General features: G+C 43.7%; 1 protein-coding gene across 7 annotated transcripts in view; it reads right to left on the bottom strand.

Annotated features, from left to right (window-relative positions):
- Positions 1 to 13,263, bottom strand: part of Eri3 (ERI1 exoribonuclease family member 3) — a 132,688-nt gene extending 119,425 nt beyond the window's left edge. For 3 of the 7 annotated variants that reach the window (XM_036180048.1, XM_036180053.1, XM_036180050.1), the window contains exons 1-2: positions 12,844 to 13,206; positions 10,736 to 10,811 (exon numbers count right to left, since the gene is read on the bottom strand). In XM_036180048.1, the coding sequence (XP_036035941.1) occupies positions 10,736 to 10,811; positions 12,844 to 12,978 (211 nt within the window). In that variant the 5' untranslated portion in view covers positions 12,979 to 13,206. The other 4 variants (XM_036180052.1, XM_036180051.1, XM_036180054.1 and 1 more) reach the window with 4 other exon arrangements.
- Positions 13,264 to 19,659: the final 6,396 nt, after the last annotated feature.

Below are 19,659 nucleotides of genomic sequence, written 5' to 3'. Positions count from 1 at the left end.
TACTTCTAAAGTGAGAATGGAATGAGAACTGAGGAACAACATCAAGAGCGGTGTCTATCACATAATGGCTCAGAAAGTGTTAGTTTACTATCATTACTACAACTATGAAACTGGCTCTTCCCTCAGTTATCTCCTACATCCCTATAATTCTCTAGGCCTCCCAAAGGGCACAGTATACATGCCCTACCCACCCCCGCCTGGGCAACACACTGACAACTAGAGGGCCTCCTATCTTACAGGCTTTGTTTTCTCATTTGATTTCATCCACATCAAGAAGGACCACTTGAAAGAAGTCTTAAGAAAAGATTGGAGAGATGGCTTAGCATTTGAGTACAGGCTACTCTTCCAGAGTTTGATTCCCAGCATCCACATGGTGGCTCACAATCATCTGTTACTCCAGTCCCAGGGCATTGGATGCCCTCTTCTGGTCTCTGCAGACACTGCATGCACATGGTATACAGATATACATGTAGGCAGGCAAAACACTCATATATGTAAAAATAATAGATCTTAGGAGGTCAGGCTTCCCCATGTCAACACTAACAGGGTTCCAAACTGCCCTCCTAACAACCAAATTCAGATCAAGTCAAAGAACAGAGGGTAATGCTTCCTCTTCTCTTTGTAAAAATTTCAATTTAAAACCATTAAATGCAATAAAGAAATATCAGTTGGAGTTGGGAGAACCAGAGAGGTCTAAATGAAGGATAAGGGCCACAGGCATCCATGCAGAGGTGGCAAGGTGTACTATATCATGTCAGAGCCAAGGGTATTCATGCCAAAAGGAACTTAATGAGATTCATAGACAAGATGAAAAAAAAAAAAAAAAAAGTCACTCCCAAGGGAGGGGTAAAGGGCCAGTAACAACAGAATATATACAAATTACAATTACACACAGAATGGATAAGCAGAGTGCATATATTAAGGATAATGGAAACCAGGTTTCTCACTACTATAAAAAACAAACAAACAAAACCTGTGGTATTGTTTTGGAATTGGCAGTAAGAATTTAAATTCATGATTTCTGGTATAGATGTGGTGGACATGGATATATAAATAAAAGTATGATAACAGCCAGGTAGTGGTGGTATAGATGTGGTGTAGAAGGATATATAAATGTAGATATAAATAAAAGTATAAAAGTATGATAACAGTCAGGCGATAGTGGCACATGCCTTTAATCCCAGCACTCGGAAAGCAGAGGCAGGTGAATCTCTGTGAGTTCGAGGACAGCCAGGACTATATAGAGAAACCCTGTCTCAACAAAACAAAACAAAAGTATCATTATACTTACACAAAAAGATAGAATTCACACTCTAGCATTGACTAAGGATGGGTTAACAGCAATGAGCACACCTACCACACCAGTGCCTTCCAAATACCACTGTCCACTAAATGAACCAGATCTCCTTGGAGAAACAGCAAGATAACTACAAGATGAGCCTAAGATATCCTACAAGAAAGGAAGGGAATGCTCAAAGAATAATAGAAACATATCAAAGGGACTCAAAAGCCACCTTGAGGAGATCCTGCTGGTCAAAAAGGAGTGTTGGAGATGGATTATAATGCAATGAATAAGCCAAGAAACCATGAGTCCATAAAGATTTAATAAATACAACTAAAATCTATGGAGGAATATAAACATGGTATCAATGTATTTCTCCATAGAACCCTTATTAGTTACAATAAAAAGTATTTTTATAATGGAAAAAGATGAGTGGACATCATCTTACACAACCAGTCAAAAATAAGCATCATTGCTAGATGTGGTGGCACGAACTTTTAATCCCAGCACTTGGGAGGCCGAGACAGGAATACAAGACCAACTTTGTACACAGTGAGATCCAGGTCAGCCAGGAGTAGTGAGATCCTACCCCCTCACCACACACACACACACACACACACACACACACACACACACACACGGCATCAATAATGGGATAAATCAAAATCACATGCCCCTTGACAAGATGTAATGAGAACAAAGGATCATATCTGATATCCTGATGAAAAGGCACAATATGAGCCTAACTGTAAGAAAGTATCAGACAAACCATAAGAGAGGAACAATCCACACAATAACCAGCCCATAATCTTCAAAAGTATCAAGTCATGATCGTCAAGGAAAATGTACTGAGGAAAATCTAAAGAAGACTACAGACTTGATAACTAAATGCAAACCAGTTATTAACCATACACTTTTGCTACAAAGAACAAAACTTGAATGGGATTCTGACTAGATAGAGGTTAACATATCTGACTTTGATAGTTGTATTGTAGTTAGGTAAGAAAAGGGCCTGCTTGTAGAAAATGCGACATCAGTTCAGGACCTTAATTCTCAAATGGTTCCAAAAAGAAATCTTTGTATTGCACTTCCAATTTTAATGTAAATTTGGGTTATTTCAAACTTTTGGTTTTGTTTTTTTTTTTAAATACTTTTAAAAATCCAGGTGTAGGCCAGTTCAGGCCAGCCTAGCCTACAAAGTGAGTCCCAGGACAGTCAGGGCTATACAGAGAAACCTTTTCTTGAAAAACCAAATAAATAAATAATAATAAATCCAGGTATAAGGCTGAGAGTGTAGCTCTGTGGTACAGTACTTGTCACCCATGCATGAGGCCCTGGGTTCAATCCCCACAGTAAGTTAAATAAATCAAATCCATGTGCAATGTAATTTTAAAAACAAAATAGAGCCAGGGCACAAGACTTTAATCCTAGCACTCGGGAGGCAGAGCCAGGCAGATCTCTGTGAGTTCTAGGTCAGCCTGGTCTACAGAGTGAGATCCAGGACAGGCACCAAAACGACACAGAGAAACCCTGTCTCAAAAAAAAAAAAAAAAAAAAAAAGAAAAAGAAAAAAAAAGAAAGCCTATGAGGGAGAAATCTCACAGTGCCTACAGAAGAGGCTACACAGCCTCCTCTAGCCGCAAGACCAGAGGGTGGGGTGGGGGAAAAGCTACCACCACTCAGTGTCCTTTTTAACTGTCACTGTGGCCTTACACAACACTCTCAGAGACATCCCCATAATTCCTGCAATGGCATCCCACCTGCTCTTGCATGTGCTAACAGCTTGGGAATTTCTTTTCCATTGATGTCTTTATACTTTAGTTACAAGTATACAGAATTTAACTCTACAGCTCCAATATCAACTGGGTCTTTGGTATCTGGTTGAGGAGAACTCAAACAATTTGATTCTCTGTATTCTGCATAACCAACTTTTTATCAGAGAACAAGATTTATTCACACTTACTATCAAACATCCTTTCCTTATAGCAAATTAAAGTAGTAAGCAGGCTATGGCAAAAGAAAAACTGAATAACTTTCATCTCAAAACGAAGGGACCCGCTCCCCAATGGGGACAAGGAGGGGTAAACAGGGACTGCCCTGTGGCCAGCCCCATTTGGAGGAACAGGCCTGTGCCATAGCCCCTGGAGGATGGTCTCTGTGCAGAGTATTTACACAACAGACACCAATGGTTCCTCTGCAGCCATTACTGTCTATCAGGTAAATAACACATGCGCCAAGACACACATTTAATGAGGGAAATAATATGCCTTTATAAAAAGACTCAATCTGTATTTACCTGAGAGACCAAAGAAGCACCAAATCACCAGATTAGTGGAACCACAGAGGAGTCGTTCTGGTGTCTTGGGTAAATAGACATTTTATAGCCTCCATTACTGGAAAGTGAAGGGAGGGAGGGAGGGGGTCATCTTTCAACATCCACACACACTGGCTGGGGGAGCTTCAGACAGGACAAGCTGAGGAGTCCATCAGGAAACATGTGGTTTCCTGACACTCCACCTCCTCAGCCACACACACTTGAAATCTCTGGGAGCACACAGGTCTATGCCATCCCCGGATCCAATGTACACCATTAGAAATCAGAGACAGAACTACATTCCAAAGAAACTCCACAGGATTAAGTCCACCTGACTCAAGAGTCTGGACCACCAAGCTTTAGCTTCCCAGTCCTGGAGAAAGACCCTGTCCTAGGATGACTCAGCAATTATACTCAAGTACTCCAGTCATAGAAACAACAAAGATACCTGTCTGGAACCTATTTGGTTCCAGGTTTTTACTTAGGCAGCTAAAAATAGCCCAAGAAATATGTAAATAAACTTCATGCCTTCCAAAGTCATACTATTCGGGGTGGTGGTGGCACACACCTTTAATTTCAGCACTCAGGAGGCAGAAGCAGGCAGATCTCTGAGTTTGAGACCAGCCCGGTCTACAGAGTGAGTTCCAGGACAGCCAGGGCTACACAGAGAAACCCTGTCTCAAAAAAACAAAACAAAACAAAAGTCATACTATTCGATCGAATGCACCATTACTGCCAGAGCACTCTGAAAATCACAGTCAAAAAGGAAGAAAACGTAAGAGGCAAACACAAGCCTGCTAGCCAGGGAGAAGCCAGAAAGAGGAAAGGTATCCCAAGATGCACTAGACAAGAAAGAAATGGAGCCGGGTGGTGGTGGTGCACACATTTAATGCCAGAACTTGGGAGGCAGAGGCAGGTGGATTTCAGTGAGTGTGAGGCCAGCCTGGTCTACAGAGTGAGTTCCAGGACAGCCAGGGCTACACAGAGAAACCATGTCTCAAAAAACCAAAAAAAGAAAAAAGAAAAAAAAGAAAGAGAGAGAGAAATAGCCAGGCATGGTGGTGCAGACCTTTAATCTCAGCATGCAGGAGGTAGAGGAAGGCAGCTCTCTGTGAACTGGAGGTCAGCAAAAGAGCTATGTGGTGAGAGGTCTCAAACAAAGGAAAGAGGGGGAGGGGAAGGGGGACGAAGAGCAGTAACAAAACCTGAGACTCCAGCATCAGGCTCTCAGACCACTCCTCGCTCCAATGCGAAAAGCAGGCCTCAAACGCAAGCTTTTCTGCACTCTCACGGAAGGAACAGGAGCCCAGGCATTATGGCTGGTTTGCTAACGGCTACACACAACAGGTTCAAACTCCTTGCAATTTTAACCCTTTCTGGTAGCTCCAGAGCGGACGGAAACAGCAGGAACTCTAATGGGTCCTCATCTCAATGGACACTCCTCTCCACACTTCTTCTCCACCTTGGCCTATAGCCACAGTCACTGCTGCTTCCAGACAGGGCTAGCAGAGCTCTCCGACAGCAGAAACAGATGCTAACCCCAACCACCAACAACGCTGAAGTCATCATCAAAAGCTGTCAGGAACACAAATTCTGATGACATCAATCAGGCCATCTCAGCAGCTCAAGGCAACACAAGAGGCAAGTCTTTAGGATCTGCCTGCTGTTTGCTAACCCACCAGCCATGCCCACTTGCAAACTCTTTCTGGAGGCCAAAGCTGAACAATGTCTCTTCACTAAGTCCTACAAATCAGATGCCTCTCAATGACAAACCGTCTTTCCTAAAACAACAGAGATAAAGCCAGAGATGAGGAAGACACAGTATGGCCATCCTCTAAGTATGCCCCATCCTTGCAGAGGGCATATCCACAACAGTAGTATCCAAAGCTGTTCAAAGCCTTCCATTCTCCTCCTTTCTAGATGGTAAGCTAATGCTGAAGCAAAGGCAGGACAGCACAGCTATTAAAATATTGGTATTAGACAAACTTTTGTTCAAGTCCTAATTCTACTGCCCACTCTTGGTAATGGTAACTCTATCTTTGGGTTCAAGTCAACCACACGAGCACATGCTGAATAACAGGGAGTTACTGCTGTCAACACGAGAATGAGGAAAGGAAAACGCCAGCTTCTGAAAACCTGTTATAAGCCAGGCACTGTGCTGTCTCATTACATACTGTGTCTCATTTAGTCCTCTAATAATCATGCAAAATAGTAACTGTACCCCTTCTTACACACGAGGCCCTCAATTCCTTGTGGCTCTACTTCCCTTCCGTGTTCAATGGCTCTCATTTCCCTACTTGACTGATTTCACCATTTCACAGGACTAATAATTCATATCAACTTCAATTCTTCTTTTGAGGTAAGGTGTGATTTTTAAGTAAAAATAACTTAACCTTAAGCAATAATGAAATCTAAACCATTTAAATTTGGGGGGGGGGAGAGAAAGAGAGGTATCTATTTTATTTTTTAAAAATACACTTTAGTCGGGTGGTGGTGGTGCACACCTTTAATCCCAGCACTCAGGAGGCAGAGGCAGGTGGATCTCTAAAGGCCAGCCTGGGCTACAGAGTGAGCTCCAGGACAGCCAGAGCTACATGGAGAAACCCTGTCTCAAAAAACAAAACAAGCAACAAATAAAATACACTTTAGCTTGAGCACAAAGCAGCAATAGTTAGGTGCATCTTGGATAAAAATAACTGCAGTAAACTGGGCAGTGGTGGCACACGCCTTTAATCTCAGCACTCAGGAGGCAGAGCCAGGCGGATCTCTGTGAGTTCAAGGCCAGCCTGGGCTACAGAGTGAGTTCCAGGAAAAAGGCGCAAAGCTACACAGAGAAACCCTGTCTTGAAAAACAAAACAAAACAAAAACAAAAACAAAAACAAAAACTGCAGTACAGTACAAGGATCTCCACGCCTGTCCCATACACAATTCCAGAGGTGTGATTCTTCTCATCTTACAGAGGTGAGAAACTCTAAGGAGGCAGAGGCCCAGGCCCAGTTAGCTCTTGCTCAAGTCTCCAAATGTGGCATTTCCTTCTACAAATCTGGGCCTTGACAAATGCTACTCCCTCTGTTTTGGAAAGCACTGCTATTTTTCACCAGCAAATTAACAATTTCTTTGAAACCCAGATAAATCCCACCCTTTTTGTAGCTTTATCTGATACCCCATGATAAAGTTAATGGCTTCCATGTGACCCAGTAGTACAGTGTCTTCTCATTCTATGGTGACATACTAAGTACCTGTCTCTTCTGCGGCTAACAATTTTCAAAGACTCCATGAGGAGGGATGGAGGGCAGCAGCAGAGCTCTGCATACATGTGCATGTAAAAACAGGAATTGTGTGTGCATAAAAAGTATATTTTGTAACTATTTTCTTGTTAGACATTTTTATGCATTTCAAATTTTCACACAGCTTGAAAGAGGCGCACCAAGTTTTAATCTAAATGGTACATGAGTTTTAGAAATCTGAAAACAGAGTTTCTTAAAAGCAGCAACTACATTTTATTCATTTCTTTACTCCCAGCACATAATCAGGCACAATTAAGAAAGTAAAGACTTGCCAAATGAATTAATATGCCCAAAGCCACGATGCCAACTACTCTAGAAGTAGAACATGCTAGACAGAGCACAGCCAAAGCACAGCAAACAAAGCTAGTCAGCTTCCTTCCATCCCTCTTTCCCTTTCTGCCATTTCTCAGAGAGAGAGAGAGAGAGAGAGAGAGAGAGAGAGAGAGAGAGAGAGAGAATGAATGAGTGAATGAATATTGCCTTGGTGCAGGAATACTATTAAAAGGATTAATTTAGGGTCTGGTGTTTGGACTGTCACATCCAATCACTGCACACAGATCTACAGCTTCCCAAATCAGACTCATGCAAAAAGGAATCAATCGCAAGGACACAGAGGGTCTGAACAGGCATACTAATGGCCTTCTGAGGTGCCAGCGGCCAGCTCTGACACTCCCATAAATTATCTGCCTTTTGATTTTACCTGTAGCTGTGGGGCACAAGGCACAATTTTGAACATATCAAAGCAATCCCTCCTAACCCAAGGTTCCCCAAGGAATGTCCCCCAAAGGAGGAAGAAACTAAAAACAACAACCCAAAGGGAATCTGCTTCCCAATAGATCTAGTCCTCAAAACCATCAATTAAAACCCAACAGACCCAAATAAATAAAGAAGGATTCAAACAAAGTCCAGCAGAATGGATGGGGCATCATCAACTGCACAATGACTATGCATCTCTCACTCAAGGGAAGAGAAATCTAAACAGTCAACTAGCACAATTTCATCTGGAGGCAAGTCTGCACTAGCTTTAACAGTACCTTACACTATGATCTTAGGCAACTCAATTCAACCTTCTTTTGCCTGGGTTTCCTCACATGGTAGCAAGAAAACCAAAACAGACTACAAATGACTCGTTTCCCTGAGTGGGAGGGGAAAGTAACAAAAACATTCAAGAGGTACTTTACAAAATTGCAGGGCCAGTAATGTGACAACACTAATAAATGACCCCAAACAGGGAGGAAGGCTAGTAACATGGGTAAATCTTGGGAAGCTGCTTAATCCATTCACTCTACTGATAGTGTAGACTATGGAACTCCTGCTATGAGCAAATTTTCCATGGTGCAAAACCATGCCTTGCTTTAGTTATAACAGACTCCTGTAGGCCAACTAAGCTTTTACCATATGGACACAATGAAAACTGTGTGGACTCAAAGCTTAAGTAGAGAGTTTCAGACCAGCCACAGTAGGAGCCTGTCTAAAAATTAAAACAAACAAACCAGTATCAGTACACTACTAAGAGCTTCCTCTACATCATCAAAGCCTTTAAACAATGCTATTAAATCCCACAATCTCCATTTTAGACAGCAAAGTGAAACTCAGAAGAGGTAAGTCGACTTGTCCAAGGTCCCAGAAACATCACTCTCAGAAATCTGTGCTTCCCTCCATCACTGCAAGTACACTGGGGCTCATAGAGGAAGAGGGAGAAAGAGGGAAGGAATTCTGGTTGGAATTCTGGCTGTCAACTTCCCACCTCAACAAACAAATTGACTGGCCACCTGCCTGAGACACATCATCACACCTGATCTGACAGACATTTCCAAAATCAGGCATGGGTTATCAGTCTGCTACAAGCAAGGAAAGAAGAGACCAAGTAGGACATATAGAATAAGGACAACTGCCTAGAAAGCTTAGGAACATACGTCAGTTTCTATATATATATATATATATCTCAAACAGTTCCTAGCTATTAAGCTAGGAACTCTAAAATGAAGACCCCTTTAAGGGCTCCATTCAGGCCATACTTCCTTCAACAGAAAATAGTTTTCAAAACATTTTAATTCACTATATGCTGACTCTCTTCCTTTATCTTTCCCAATCTGTGAAACACTAGCCAGCTGGCATTTCCAAGAAATTCTCTGATAGACACCTTTTAAGTGCCATTAGACAGACATAAAATTAGTAAAGAGAATACTAACACACACACACACACACACACACACACACACACACACACTTCAATTGTATTTAGTTTGATCCTTAAGGACCACAAAACTGCCACAAAAGGGTAATATTAAACTGCTACCCCAGGCTCTTTACTGCTCTCTCTGCTTCCAGTTTTATCTGTCCCTTCAATCCATTCTTCATACTAATATCATAACAACCTTCTACAACACAAACCTCACAATTATAATCTTCATTTTTTTCCTTTTTCTTTCTGTTTTGATATGTAGTACAGGCTGGCCTTGAATTAGTGATCCTCCTGACTTAGCCTCCTGATTATAGGAGTATACCACCACCCTGAGCTTCTTACAGTCTTTCAGTGGCTTCTTACTGTTCTGATCTAGAGATCGGCAAACTATGGTCCATGGGCCAAATGCAGCCGCCACCTTTATAAATCAGTTTTTTCTGAAGCACGGTCATGTCCACTTTCGCACCATCCACAGCTGCTGACATGCTCACTACAAGCTGCATAGCTGTAAAAGAGTCACAGAGCCTAAGTATCTATTCCTGTCCTTTCTAGAGAAGCTTGCTAACCTTTAGTGTTTTTACCCCACCCATCTGCTCACCCTCACACCATCTAACTAGAGTTTCTGAGGCCCTAGCCTCTGCTCGCCTTTCCTGCTTCATTTCCCACCTGCCTTTTAATTATGCTGAACTTCCTCAAACTCAACTAAGCTCTGATACTCAGTCTCTTGTGTTTCTTTAATTCTAGGGAAGGAGGTTGATTCCTCTGAGAAGCCACCCGAGAGCCTACAAATCCAGGGTAAGGTCACTCATGTAGTCCCAGAGAACTCAGGTCCCTTACTTAAGTTATTGGGTATTCATAATTGCTGCATTCCTAGTGGTCTCTCCTATGGAACTGAAAGCTTTTGGATATCATGGACAGTCTTGCTGACCACTGCATCCAAGCAACTAGCAAAATGTTTGGGCCTTAGTTATAGAACAAATGACTCCCAAATCCCTGGGTAGCAATCATCAAAAATCCACCTTTTTAGTCAGTCCAGGTAGAAGTAGGTGGGGACTAGTCAACCATTCAAAGGTGACACAAATATATCAAACCAAAATATATCACAAAAGCCATATGTGAGGTGATCTTACTGTTGAATTAAGATGAGTACTTCTCAGAATATAGGGCTATTCCAGCTTTATTCACTTACCCTAAAGGCAAGGTACTCATGAGGTGTCTATTAAAGAAATCATGGTTGGGCATGGTAGTCCATGCTTATAATCCCAGGTAGAGTCTGAAGCAGGAGCATTACAAGTCTGAGGCCAGTCTGGTCAATTAGTTAAGATCAAATATAAGTTTAAAGAGAGAGGGGGGAGAGAGGAAGAGGGAGAGGGAGAGAGAGAAAAGACTAGGAATTTTGTTCAATGGTGGCATGCTTGTCTAGCATGTTGCAAGGTCCTGGGGTTCATTCCCCAGTACTGAGGGGATTTAAAGAAAGCAAATCATGACAGAACTGGAAAGTCTAGATCACTCATCTCCAATTCTTCCTCTAAAGATTTTAGTCTAGTTCAGTTGCAGTAAGTCTGAGCACATGAAGCTACAAAAAAATGCAATCTGCACCGGCCCATCACATACCCACCAAACCCAAAGTCAGACACCAAATGAGATCATGCAACAGGATTCTCACCTCTCCTTACTTCGAAGATGCCAAGACTGGCAGCTGGAGTTGCTGAAGGGTCTGTGAGAGCTGGAAAGCCCCAATGCTGTGGACAAACACACATCTCTGCAACAGGTATATTTCAATTCAAAGGTTTAAATCCTCATTAAGGGTCACTCTTAGCTCAAACTCAAAAATTCAAACTTTGAGATATGGCTATCTCTGTAGAAGACAATGGCCCTAAAGACATTTCAGATGCCATCGACTGATTGATATTATATATATATATGTGTGTGTGTGTGTGTGTGTGTGTGTGTGTGTGTGTATGAATTATGGATTTCATGTTCTCTGATACATTGTTCTCCCTAAAAAGGTTTATCTTCTAGAAATACCAAATACTCATAATATCTGAGCCTCAACTAAGAAAGATGGTCATGAGGTGGTGGCTCACTGGATAACTTCAGAATCCTATCAGACAAGGCTAGCAATATTCAGAATTCAAGAACTGGGGATGAGCCAGGACTGAAGAGAAGGGTTCATTGCCACAAACCTATAGGCAGTAACTGGAATGGAAACACAGATCAGGAAACACTTTCAAAATACTTCCAAGTCTGCCTCAAATTCTAGGAAAGTCAAGCTAGCCAAATCCCAAATCAACACATCAAGAGAGCCAAGCATGGATGGCTTATGCAAGAAAGGCCAGCTAGGGCTACACATCAAGACCATCTAAAAAATAACAATATTTTTAAAGCATCAAGGAATATCTATCATATTTATCACCTACTTCAGATATTCTAAAGGAGCAGAAATCACAAACATGATCTTTTAGGCTAGTGAAGCCCTGCGCACAAACATCTACAATTGGAACCAATATATATTCCTGTCTGCCATTCCACACATAAGACTTTATTCTATCCTGATCCCCAACTTATCCCAGCACAGAGTAAACTTTCTAAAATGAAATAGAATGAAAGCACTTCTATTTGGGAATTTCAAGTAGGAGGGAGAGCTCTTAGCCAAGCTCTAAGACCTAGCTAGCTGATTATTTACAGGATCTTTGGGCAGGAATTGTTAACGAGCTTTTAATTTGGAGTGCTTAAGTTGCCAAAGTGCTCTGAGCTCCAGTGAAGCACCACAGAATCCATAAAGGAAACCTTATCAATCACTTCCCGGCAGCTCCCTTCCCCCCATTCAGCACCTGCAGACAGTCAGCCAAGTGGGTTTCTATCCAAGATCACAGGCACACATTAGTGGAGTCACACTCCAAGTCACTGTTTATAAATTGGCCTTTAAATGGTAGGGGATTCAAGTATAATATACTTAAGGTCCAAGAACGAACCCACTAAAACAAGGTCTACTGTGCATGATAAAGTCAGAATAAAGCTGAATTTGATGAAGCCAGTTTCTGGTACAAACTCTACAGACAAATCATTCAGCCAATCACAACCTACTATAGTCAAATAGAGTATGGCCTTTAGTCAATGGGATTCATGTTTTGCTACCCTCACACTGAGAAACCAATGAAAAGCACTACAAATGCATGCCATAAAAATGGCCAGAGACAATTGTTGGCCCTAGTCATTGCAAAATCCTCATCTCCAGATGAGGGGCCCCATACTCAGCATCTTCCAGGTCAACATCCAGCAGTTGACATTTTGCAAGAACAACTCAAGTCACTGTTTCTTTGTTTTAAGAAAACACCTGTTGCTGGACCATTTGCAATAAAGGCATATAAAAAGCTACCCGGGTTAAGGCCCTTTCTTCACTCTGTCCACCATCATTATTACCTTGTAACTCACAAGGAAGTAAAGCGCTAACGTGTGCGCTGTGTGCATGTGCCAGGATGCAGAGGGGGTACTCTATATATCTACTAATTCCTTAATCTGTTTCTATTTTCTCTGGTCATGTATCTCTCTTCAGTAATCTCAAATCAGGGCCTTTCATCAAATCATCCAATCTATCTAGCAAAGCCCAGCTCCACCCCCACCCCCAGTTCCCCCTTCGCCAAGAGTTAGAACATGCACCCAGGGTGAGCACACGGGCCAGTATCCCAGACTGCAGTAAGTGTGCGCGCCACGACCCACAGCCCGCATGCATTAACCAGGGCCCAAGCTGGGGGCCCTCTCAATCTCACCCACCCCAGGGTGTTGCCCCCAGCTCGGGCCCATCCAGGTCCAAGGGAGCGTAAGGGGAGGGGCAGGGGGCCAGGAGACCAGCCCTCCTTCCCAGGGCCGCCCCCGCCCCCCGTCAGCTGCCGGAGAGGCTGTCGCCATGGCAACGCCCCCTCCTCCGGGCCAGCGCGGCAGGCTCTCTCCAGGTGCAGGCCCCGACGTCTCCCTCGGCCTCAGCAGGCGCTTGGGGCAGTTGACGGCAGCGGGCACGGCCCGCGCCGCCTGCGGCGCTGACCAGGCAGAAGCAGGGCCAGCTCCGCCCGCTCCCCAACAGCCCGTTCCAGGCCGCCTCAACAGCGGCAGCCAGCACCACGAGTCCACAACACACCGACTCACCTCCGCGCACTCTGACCCCGACCGACGCGGTGGACGGGCGGGGGCAGTAGCCAACCGTTGAGCTCGCCGCTGGCGCCTTCAGCCAATGAACTACAATGAGGCGGGGCTTCTTCTCCCCAAATGCTCTCTCTCCCGCCGACATGCGCGCTAAGGTGTGTCAAGATGGTGACCGTTGGCGCTGGGCCTTGTGGGACTTGTGGTTTGGAGGAGACACGTATTCCGAAGAGAAGGGGAGGGTCACTTCTGAACAGTGAAAGGGATTTTCTTAAAAATAAATAAATGAAACTAATAATAAAATAAACCGAAAACTTCGTCAGGCTTAGAATAACTCAGATTCTCTACTTCTTTCCCCCACGTTCACTGTAAGCACACGGTGAGTATGGGCTTAGGCGAGGTTCTCTTCAGGCGACACCTTCTGTGATTCATTTGTCAACAAGTAATCATTACTTTCGGATACGGGCCTGAGGGAGATCTGGAAAGAAGAGAGGCGAATTCGGCCAAGAAAAAAATGCTTAGATTTCTGAAGGGCCTCTCTAAGGAAGAAGCTACTGGCTTGTTCAGAGGAAATGTCAGGGTTAAAAGGATTCTGATCACAGCTGTAGGGGGACTTGCCCAGTCTCTCCAGGCAGCTGGGAAGAATTTACGCCTAAAGCGATGGGTGAGTGTCTCCATCTTAGCTCTGCTTCTCTGGGAAGGCATTATACCACGTTATGAAATGGAAAGCAGCTTCTTGGGTCATAACCAAGCCACTGATGATTTTGACATCCTCTCAGTCAGTCAGATCCATCTTATGAGCCATCTTGAGTTACCAAGCTCCTCTGTCTGCCACCTGCTATTTTCTTTTAAGACAGTTGGTATTAGTCCTGGACCCTGCCACCTCTGAGATCTTAACATAATGGTCCCTGCCTGAGCTGGAAATGCCTGTAATCCCCCGTATCAAGGAATGCCTTCTTTAATCTCATTCACATAATGGGTTAGGTGGTTCTCTTGTGAACCTACAGAACTGATCACAGTGCTTTACAATTGTCGTCTCCTTGCCATCTGTCTCCCGGGAATTTAAACTCGTTTAAGATAGGTATTATTTCCATATTGTTCATGCTGCATCAGATATACCCAGTATGGTGTCAAGCATAGAGCAGCTATGCAATAAAATGTTTGTGACAAACGAGGGAACAAACAGAAGCAGAGACAGATATCACTCATCCCAGTCAGGAAAGTGGAGGCATGATTGCCTATCCCCCAATTCTTGGAACTGAAACGGGGGCTTCTTCCTTCTGTTGTTACATAAACATTAACCTAGGTTAACCCAGTGGTCAACCTGTGTTCATAATTCAGCATGAGGCGCTGTCTGTTGCTGATGACTAAATAGTAAGACATACAAAACCTGTACCCTCAGGGTGATTTTCTGTTGGAGAGGGAACAGGGAGGGATGGACAATGAACACATAAATATATACAAATAAACATAAAAATTAAGTAGGACAAACACGAGGCCATTAGATGGTGTCTTCTTTTGGGTTTCAAAACACCAGACCAAAGTGCAAGTTGGGAAGGAATGAGTTTATTTCACTTGTACTTATACACTTATACACCACAGTTTTGTTGTTTGTTTGTTTGTTTTTTGTGGAGCTGAGGATAGAACCCAGGGCCTTGCACTTGCTAGACAAGCGCTCTACCACTGAGCTAAATCCCCAACCTACACCACAGTTTATTGTTGAAGGAAGTCAGGACAGGAACTCAAGGAAAGAACCTGGAGGCAGCGGAAGCAGAGGTCACGGAGGAACACTGCTTACAGGCATTTCTTTATCACTTGCTCAGCCTGCTTTCTTTTCTTCCTTTTTCCCCCCTGGGACAGTTTCTCTGTGTAACAATTCTGACTACAATCCTAACAATACTGGATCTCGCTCTGTAGACCCGGCTGGCCTCGAACCCACAGAAATCCACCTGCTTCTGCCTCCCGAGTGCTGGGATTAAAGGCGTGCGCCACTGCCACCACCACCAAGCTCAGCCTGCTTTCTAACAGCACCCAGGATCACCAGCCCAGGGCTGGCACCACTCCTATACCAATCGTCAATCGAGAAAAGGCATCTGGGACACTTTGCTCAGCCTTGGTGCAGGGAGGAGGGGACTGGACCCGCCTCAACTGAATCTACCAGGCTGGGCTGACTCCCCAGGGGAGACTTGCCTTGGAGGAGGTGTGAATGGGGGGGGGGGGCGGGGGAGGGAAAGGAGGGAGGACAGGGGAATCTGTGGCTGATATGTAAAATTAAATTAATTATAAAAATAAAGATATTTATTTAAAAAAAGAGAAAATGCACCAGAGGCCAGTCTGGTGGGACATTTTCTTACCTGAATGTCCCTCTTCCCAAGTGACTCTCGCTTGTGACAAGCTGCCATAAAACCAGCCAGCGCAGAGGGCCTTCCTGTCTCTGCCTGTCCTGAAAACAAAGCAGAGAACATTTTCTTGGCTATAAGAATAAAGTAGAGCCAGGGAGAGAGCTCAGTGGGTTTTGGGTATCTTGTGGCACTTGCCACCACAAAACCTGACAACTTGAGTTCAATCCACCAAGATTTGCATGTCTGAAGGAGAGAACACACACACACACACACACACACACACACACACACACACATACACACATACACACACACATACACACACATACACACACATACACACATACACACACACATACACACATACACACACATATAACATACACACACATACACACACATACACACACACACACACACACATACACACACATACACACATACACACACATACACACACATGCACACATACACACACATGCACACATACACACACATACACACATACACACACACATACACACACACATACACACACATACACACACACATACACACATACACACACACATATAACATACACACACATACACACACATACACACACACATACACACACATACACACACATGCACACATACACACACATACACATGCACACATACACACACACACACATACACACACATACACACACACATACACACATACACACACATACACACATACACACACATACACACATACACACACATATACACATACACACACATACACATACACACACACACACACACACACACACACAAACACACACAGTTTTTCCCCAAAAAGAACAAAATAAGCAAAGCCAGGTGTGGTCGTACTCTCAGCACACAGGAGGCTAGGCCTGAGGTTCCTGAATTCACGGGCAGCCTGGGCCTCAGAGGAAGTTCCAAGCCAGCTAGGGCACAGAAAGAGAAAGGGAAGAGTCTCTTCAGGAGTGGGAGCACACCCCTTTAATCTTAGCACTTGGGAGGCAGAGGCAGGGTGATTTCTGTGAGTTTGAGGCCAGCCTGTTCTAAATAACAAGTTCCAGACAGTCTGAGCTACATAGTGAGACCCTGTCTTAAGAAAGAAAGAAAGAAAGAAAGAAAGGAAGAAAGAAAGAAAGAAAGGAAGGAAGGAAGGAAGGAAGGAAGGAAGGGAGAGAGGGAGGGAGGGAGGGAGGAAGAAAGTCAGGCAGGCAAGCCATTCTCCAATTTAGCAGACAAGAATGCAGGATGGAAAACCAAGTCCCTGAAATTAAAAAAAAAAAAAAGGATACAGAAGAGAGAGAGAGAGAGAGACAGAGAGAGAGAGAGAGGGAGAGAGAGAGAGGTTGATCAGAGGCCTTATTTTAAGATTTAGCCCGAACACCAGCCTCCATGCACCTTCCACATGTCCTCTGACTGCCACCCACTCCGTGCTCTTCTAGGACTCAAGTGTACAGACAGCTTCTGAGACAAAGACCGTGAAACTACATTCAAATAACAGAGCACTGCAGGAACTTGGTATTACATTTAGTGTTTTACAAAGCTACCCAGTGCAGCCTTTGGCTCTCGTCTCGGTTCTTCAGTACAGCTCTAGAACAGGGCTTCTTAAACTTTTTCCACTTACGACCCTTTTCACTGGAGGGATTTTGTTTTGTTTTGTTTTTCAGTGTAGTCCTGGGCGCCCTGGAACTCACTCTGTACACCAGGCTGGCCTCCAACTCACAGAGCTCCCAAGTGCTGGGATTCAAGGTATATGCTACCACCACCCATCACTGGAGGGATTTTTATATGACCATAGGTATCTAGGTATACAGCCATGTCTGGTGGTGAAACCTGTAATTCCAGCTCTGTGGAAGTCAGGAGAATTGAAAGTTCAAGCCCTGTCTAGGCTACAGAGCTAGTTCAAGGCCAGCCTGGACTTTGCTCAAAGTAACAAAGTAGTAAGAGGACTCAATGGTAAGTCACTTCCCTAACATGTGTGAGGTCCAAGATTCAACCTCCAATAATGAAAAACTAAAATGAAAATAGGTATACAAGTCAACATTTGCTGATAATAAGCCATACAAAAACATATTTTAAAACAAATTTTTATTATATAAATAAATTATATATATACATATATATATATAATTTTACCATTTATTAAGAACAAAAACCAGTTTCTAGCCAGACTTGATAGTGCATGACTTTAATCCAGCACTTGAGAGGCGGAGACAGGGGAATCTCTATGATTCCAGGACAGTCAGGTCTCTTTAGAGAGAACCTGTCTGAAAAAAATTCAAAAAAGAAAAGACAAAACAAACACACACACACCTAGTTTGCATACTACTAATTAGATAGGTGCTGTTTTTATTTTTACCCAAAGAATTAATTTTTTTGTTTGTTTTTGTTTTTTGTTTTGTTTTTTAGTTTTTTGAGACATGGTTTCTCTGTGTATCTCTGGATGTCTTGGAAGTTGCTCTGTAGCCCAGGCTGGACTCAAACTCACAGAGATCCGCCTGCCTCTATTTCCCAAGTGCTGGGATTAAAGGAGTGTGCCACCACTGCCTGGCAAAGAATTAAATCTGAAGATGTGATACTACAGGATAGAGCATCTTCACCATTTTTGGTTGATGGATATTTTGATTTTATAAGCACCTGTGCTGTGAACTCCGTTCTGCATAAATATGTAGCACAAAATGGCAGAAATATGTTGTTCTAGTTTCTTTCTGTTGCTGTGATGAAACACCGTGACCAGAAGCAACTTGGGGAGGAAAATGATTTACATATCCCAATCACAGTCCATCCTGAAGGGAATTCAGGGAAGGGACTCAAGACAGGAACCTCAAGGTAGAAACTGAAGTAGAGAACATGGACAAACGTTGCTTACTGACCTGCTTCCCATGGCCTGCTCAGCCACTGTGGAGGTTTGAATAGATATGGCTCCCATAAACTCATGTATTTGAAGCCGGGCAGTGGTGGCGCATGCCTTTAACCCCAGCACTCGGGAGGCAGAGCCAGGCGAATCTCTGTGAGTTCAAGGCCAGCCTGGTCTACAAAGTGAGTTCCAGGACAGGCTCCAAAGTATACAGAGAATAGTATAAAAACTTAAAAAACAAAAACAGGGGCTTGGGGATTTAGCTCAGTAGTAGAGTGCTTGCCTATCAAGCGCAAGGCCCAGGGTTTGATCCTCAGCTCCAAAAAAACAAAAACAGGCCAGTCAGTGGTAGCACACGCCTGTAATCCCAGCACTCAGGAGCCAGAGGCAGGTGGATCTCTGTGAGTTCAAGGCCAGCCTGGTCTAAAAAGCTAGTCCAGGACAGGCTCCAAAGCTACAGAGAAACCCTGTCTCTAAAAACCAAAACCAAAAACAAAAACAAACAAACAAAAAACCCTCATGTATTTGAATGCTTAGCCATAGGAAATAACACTATTGGGAGTTGTGGCCTTGTTGGAGGAAGTGTGTCACTGTGGAGGCGGGCTTTGAGGTCTCACATATGCTCAAGTCATGCCCAGTGACCAAGTTGCTACTGTTGCCTTCGGATCAAGATGAGGACCTGCATGCCACCATGTCTCACCATGATGATAATGGACTAACCCTCTGAAACAGTCAGCCACCCCAATTAAATAAATGTTTTCCTTTATAAGAGCAGCATACTTTGCAAGTACAGTTAGAACACTGCGGTTCATAACAAACAGCAGGCTTGAAGCTGCTGTTTGTGTTTCATACAGCGTTGGTTGCTGTTGGGTGGCATGACAGCCAGCACAGTACAAAGTTGTACATTGTGTGTTTAAGGCCACGGCTGCAGTGGAGTCCTATGGTACAATGTGAATGAGCATGTTCAGAAACACCTCGGACTCTTCACAGAGTTGATTTTGAATTAAATTTTTTGGCCATTTCACATTCAGAAACATTTTTACTGTTGCCATTTTGTGTATGTATCCCCAACTCCCAGCAATCTGTGGTGTGTAGACATGCATGCAGGCAAAACACCCATACACATTTAGAGGAAGAAGGGGGAAGGAGGGAGGAGGGCGGAGGGAGGAGGAGGAGGAGGAGGAGCAGAAGGAAGAAGAAGCACAAGCCAGGCCCTAGGAAATAGAGCCGAGCAGGTGAC

This window comes from Onychomys torridus, chromosome 2 (genome assembly GCF_903995425.1).
Source record: "Onychomys torridus chromosome 2, mOncTor1.1, whole genome shotgun sequence".
NCBI lineage: Eukaryota > Metazoa > Chordata > Mammalia > Rodentia > Cricetidae > Onychomys > Onychomys torridus.
The sequence above is the reverse complement of the archived record's forward strand: the minus strand, read 5'-3'. Positions and strand labels throughout refer to the sequence as shown.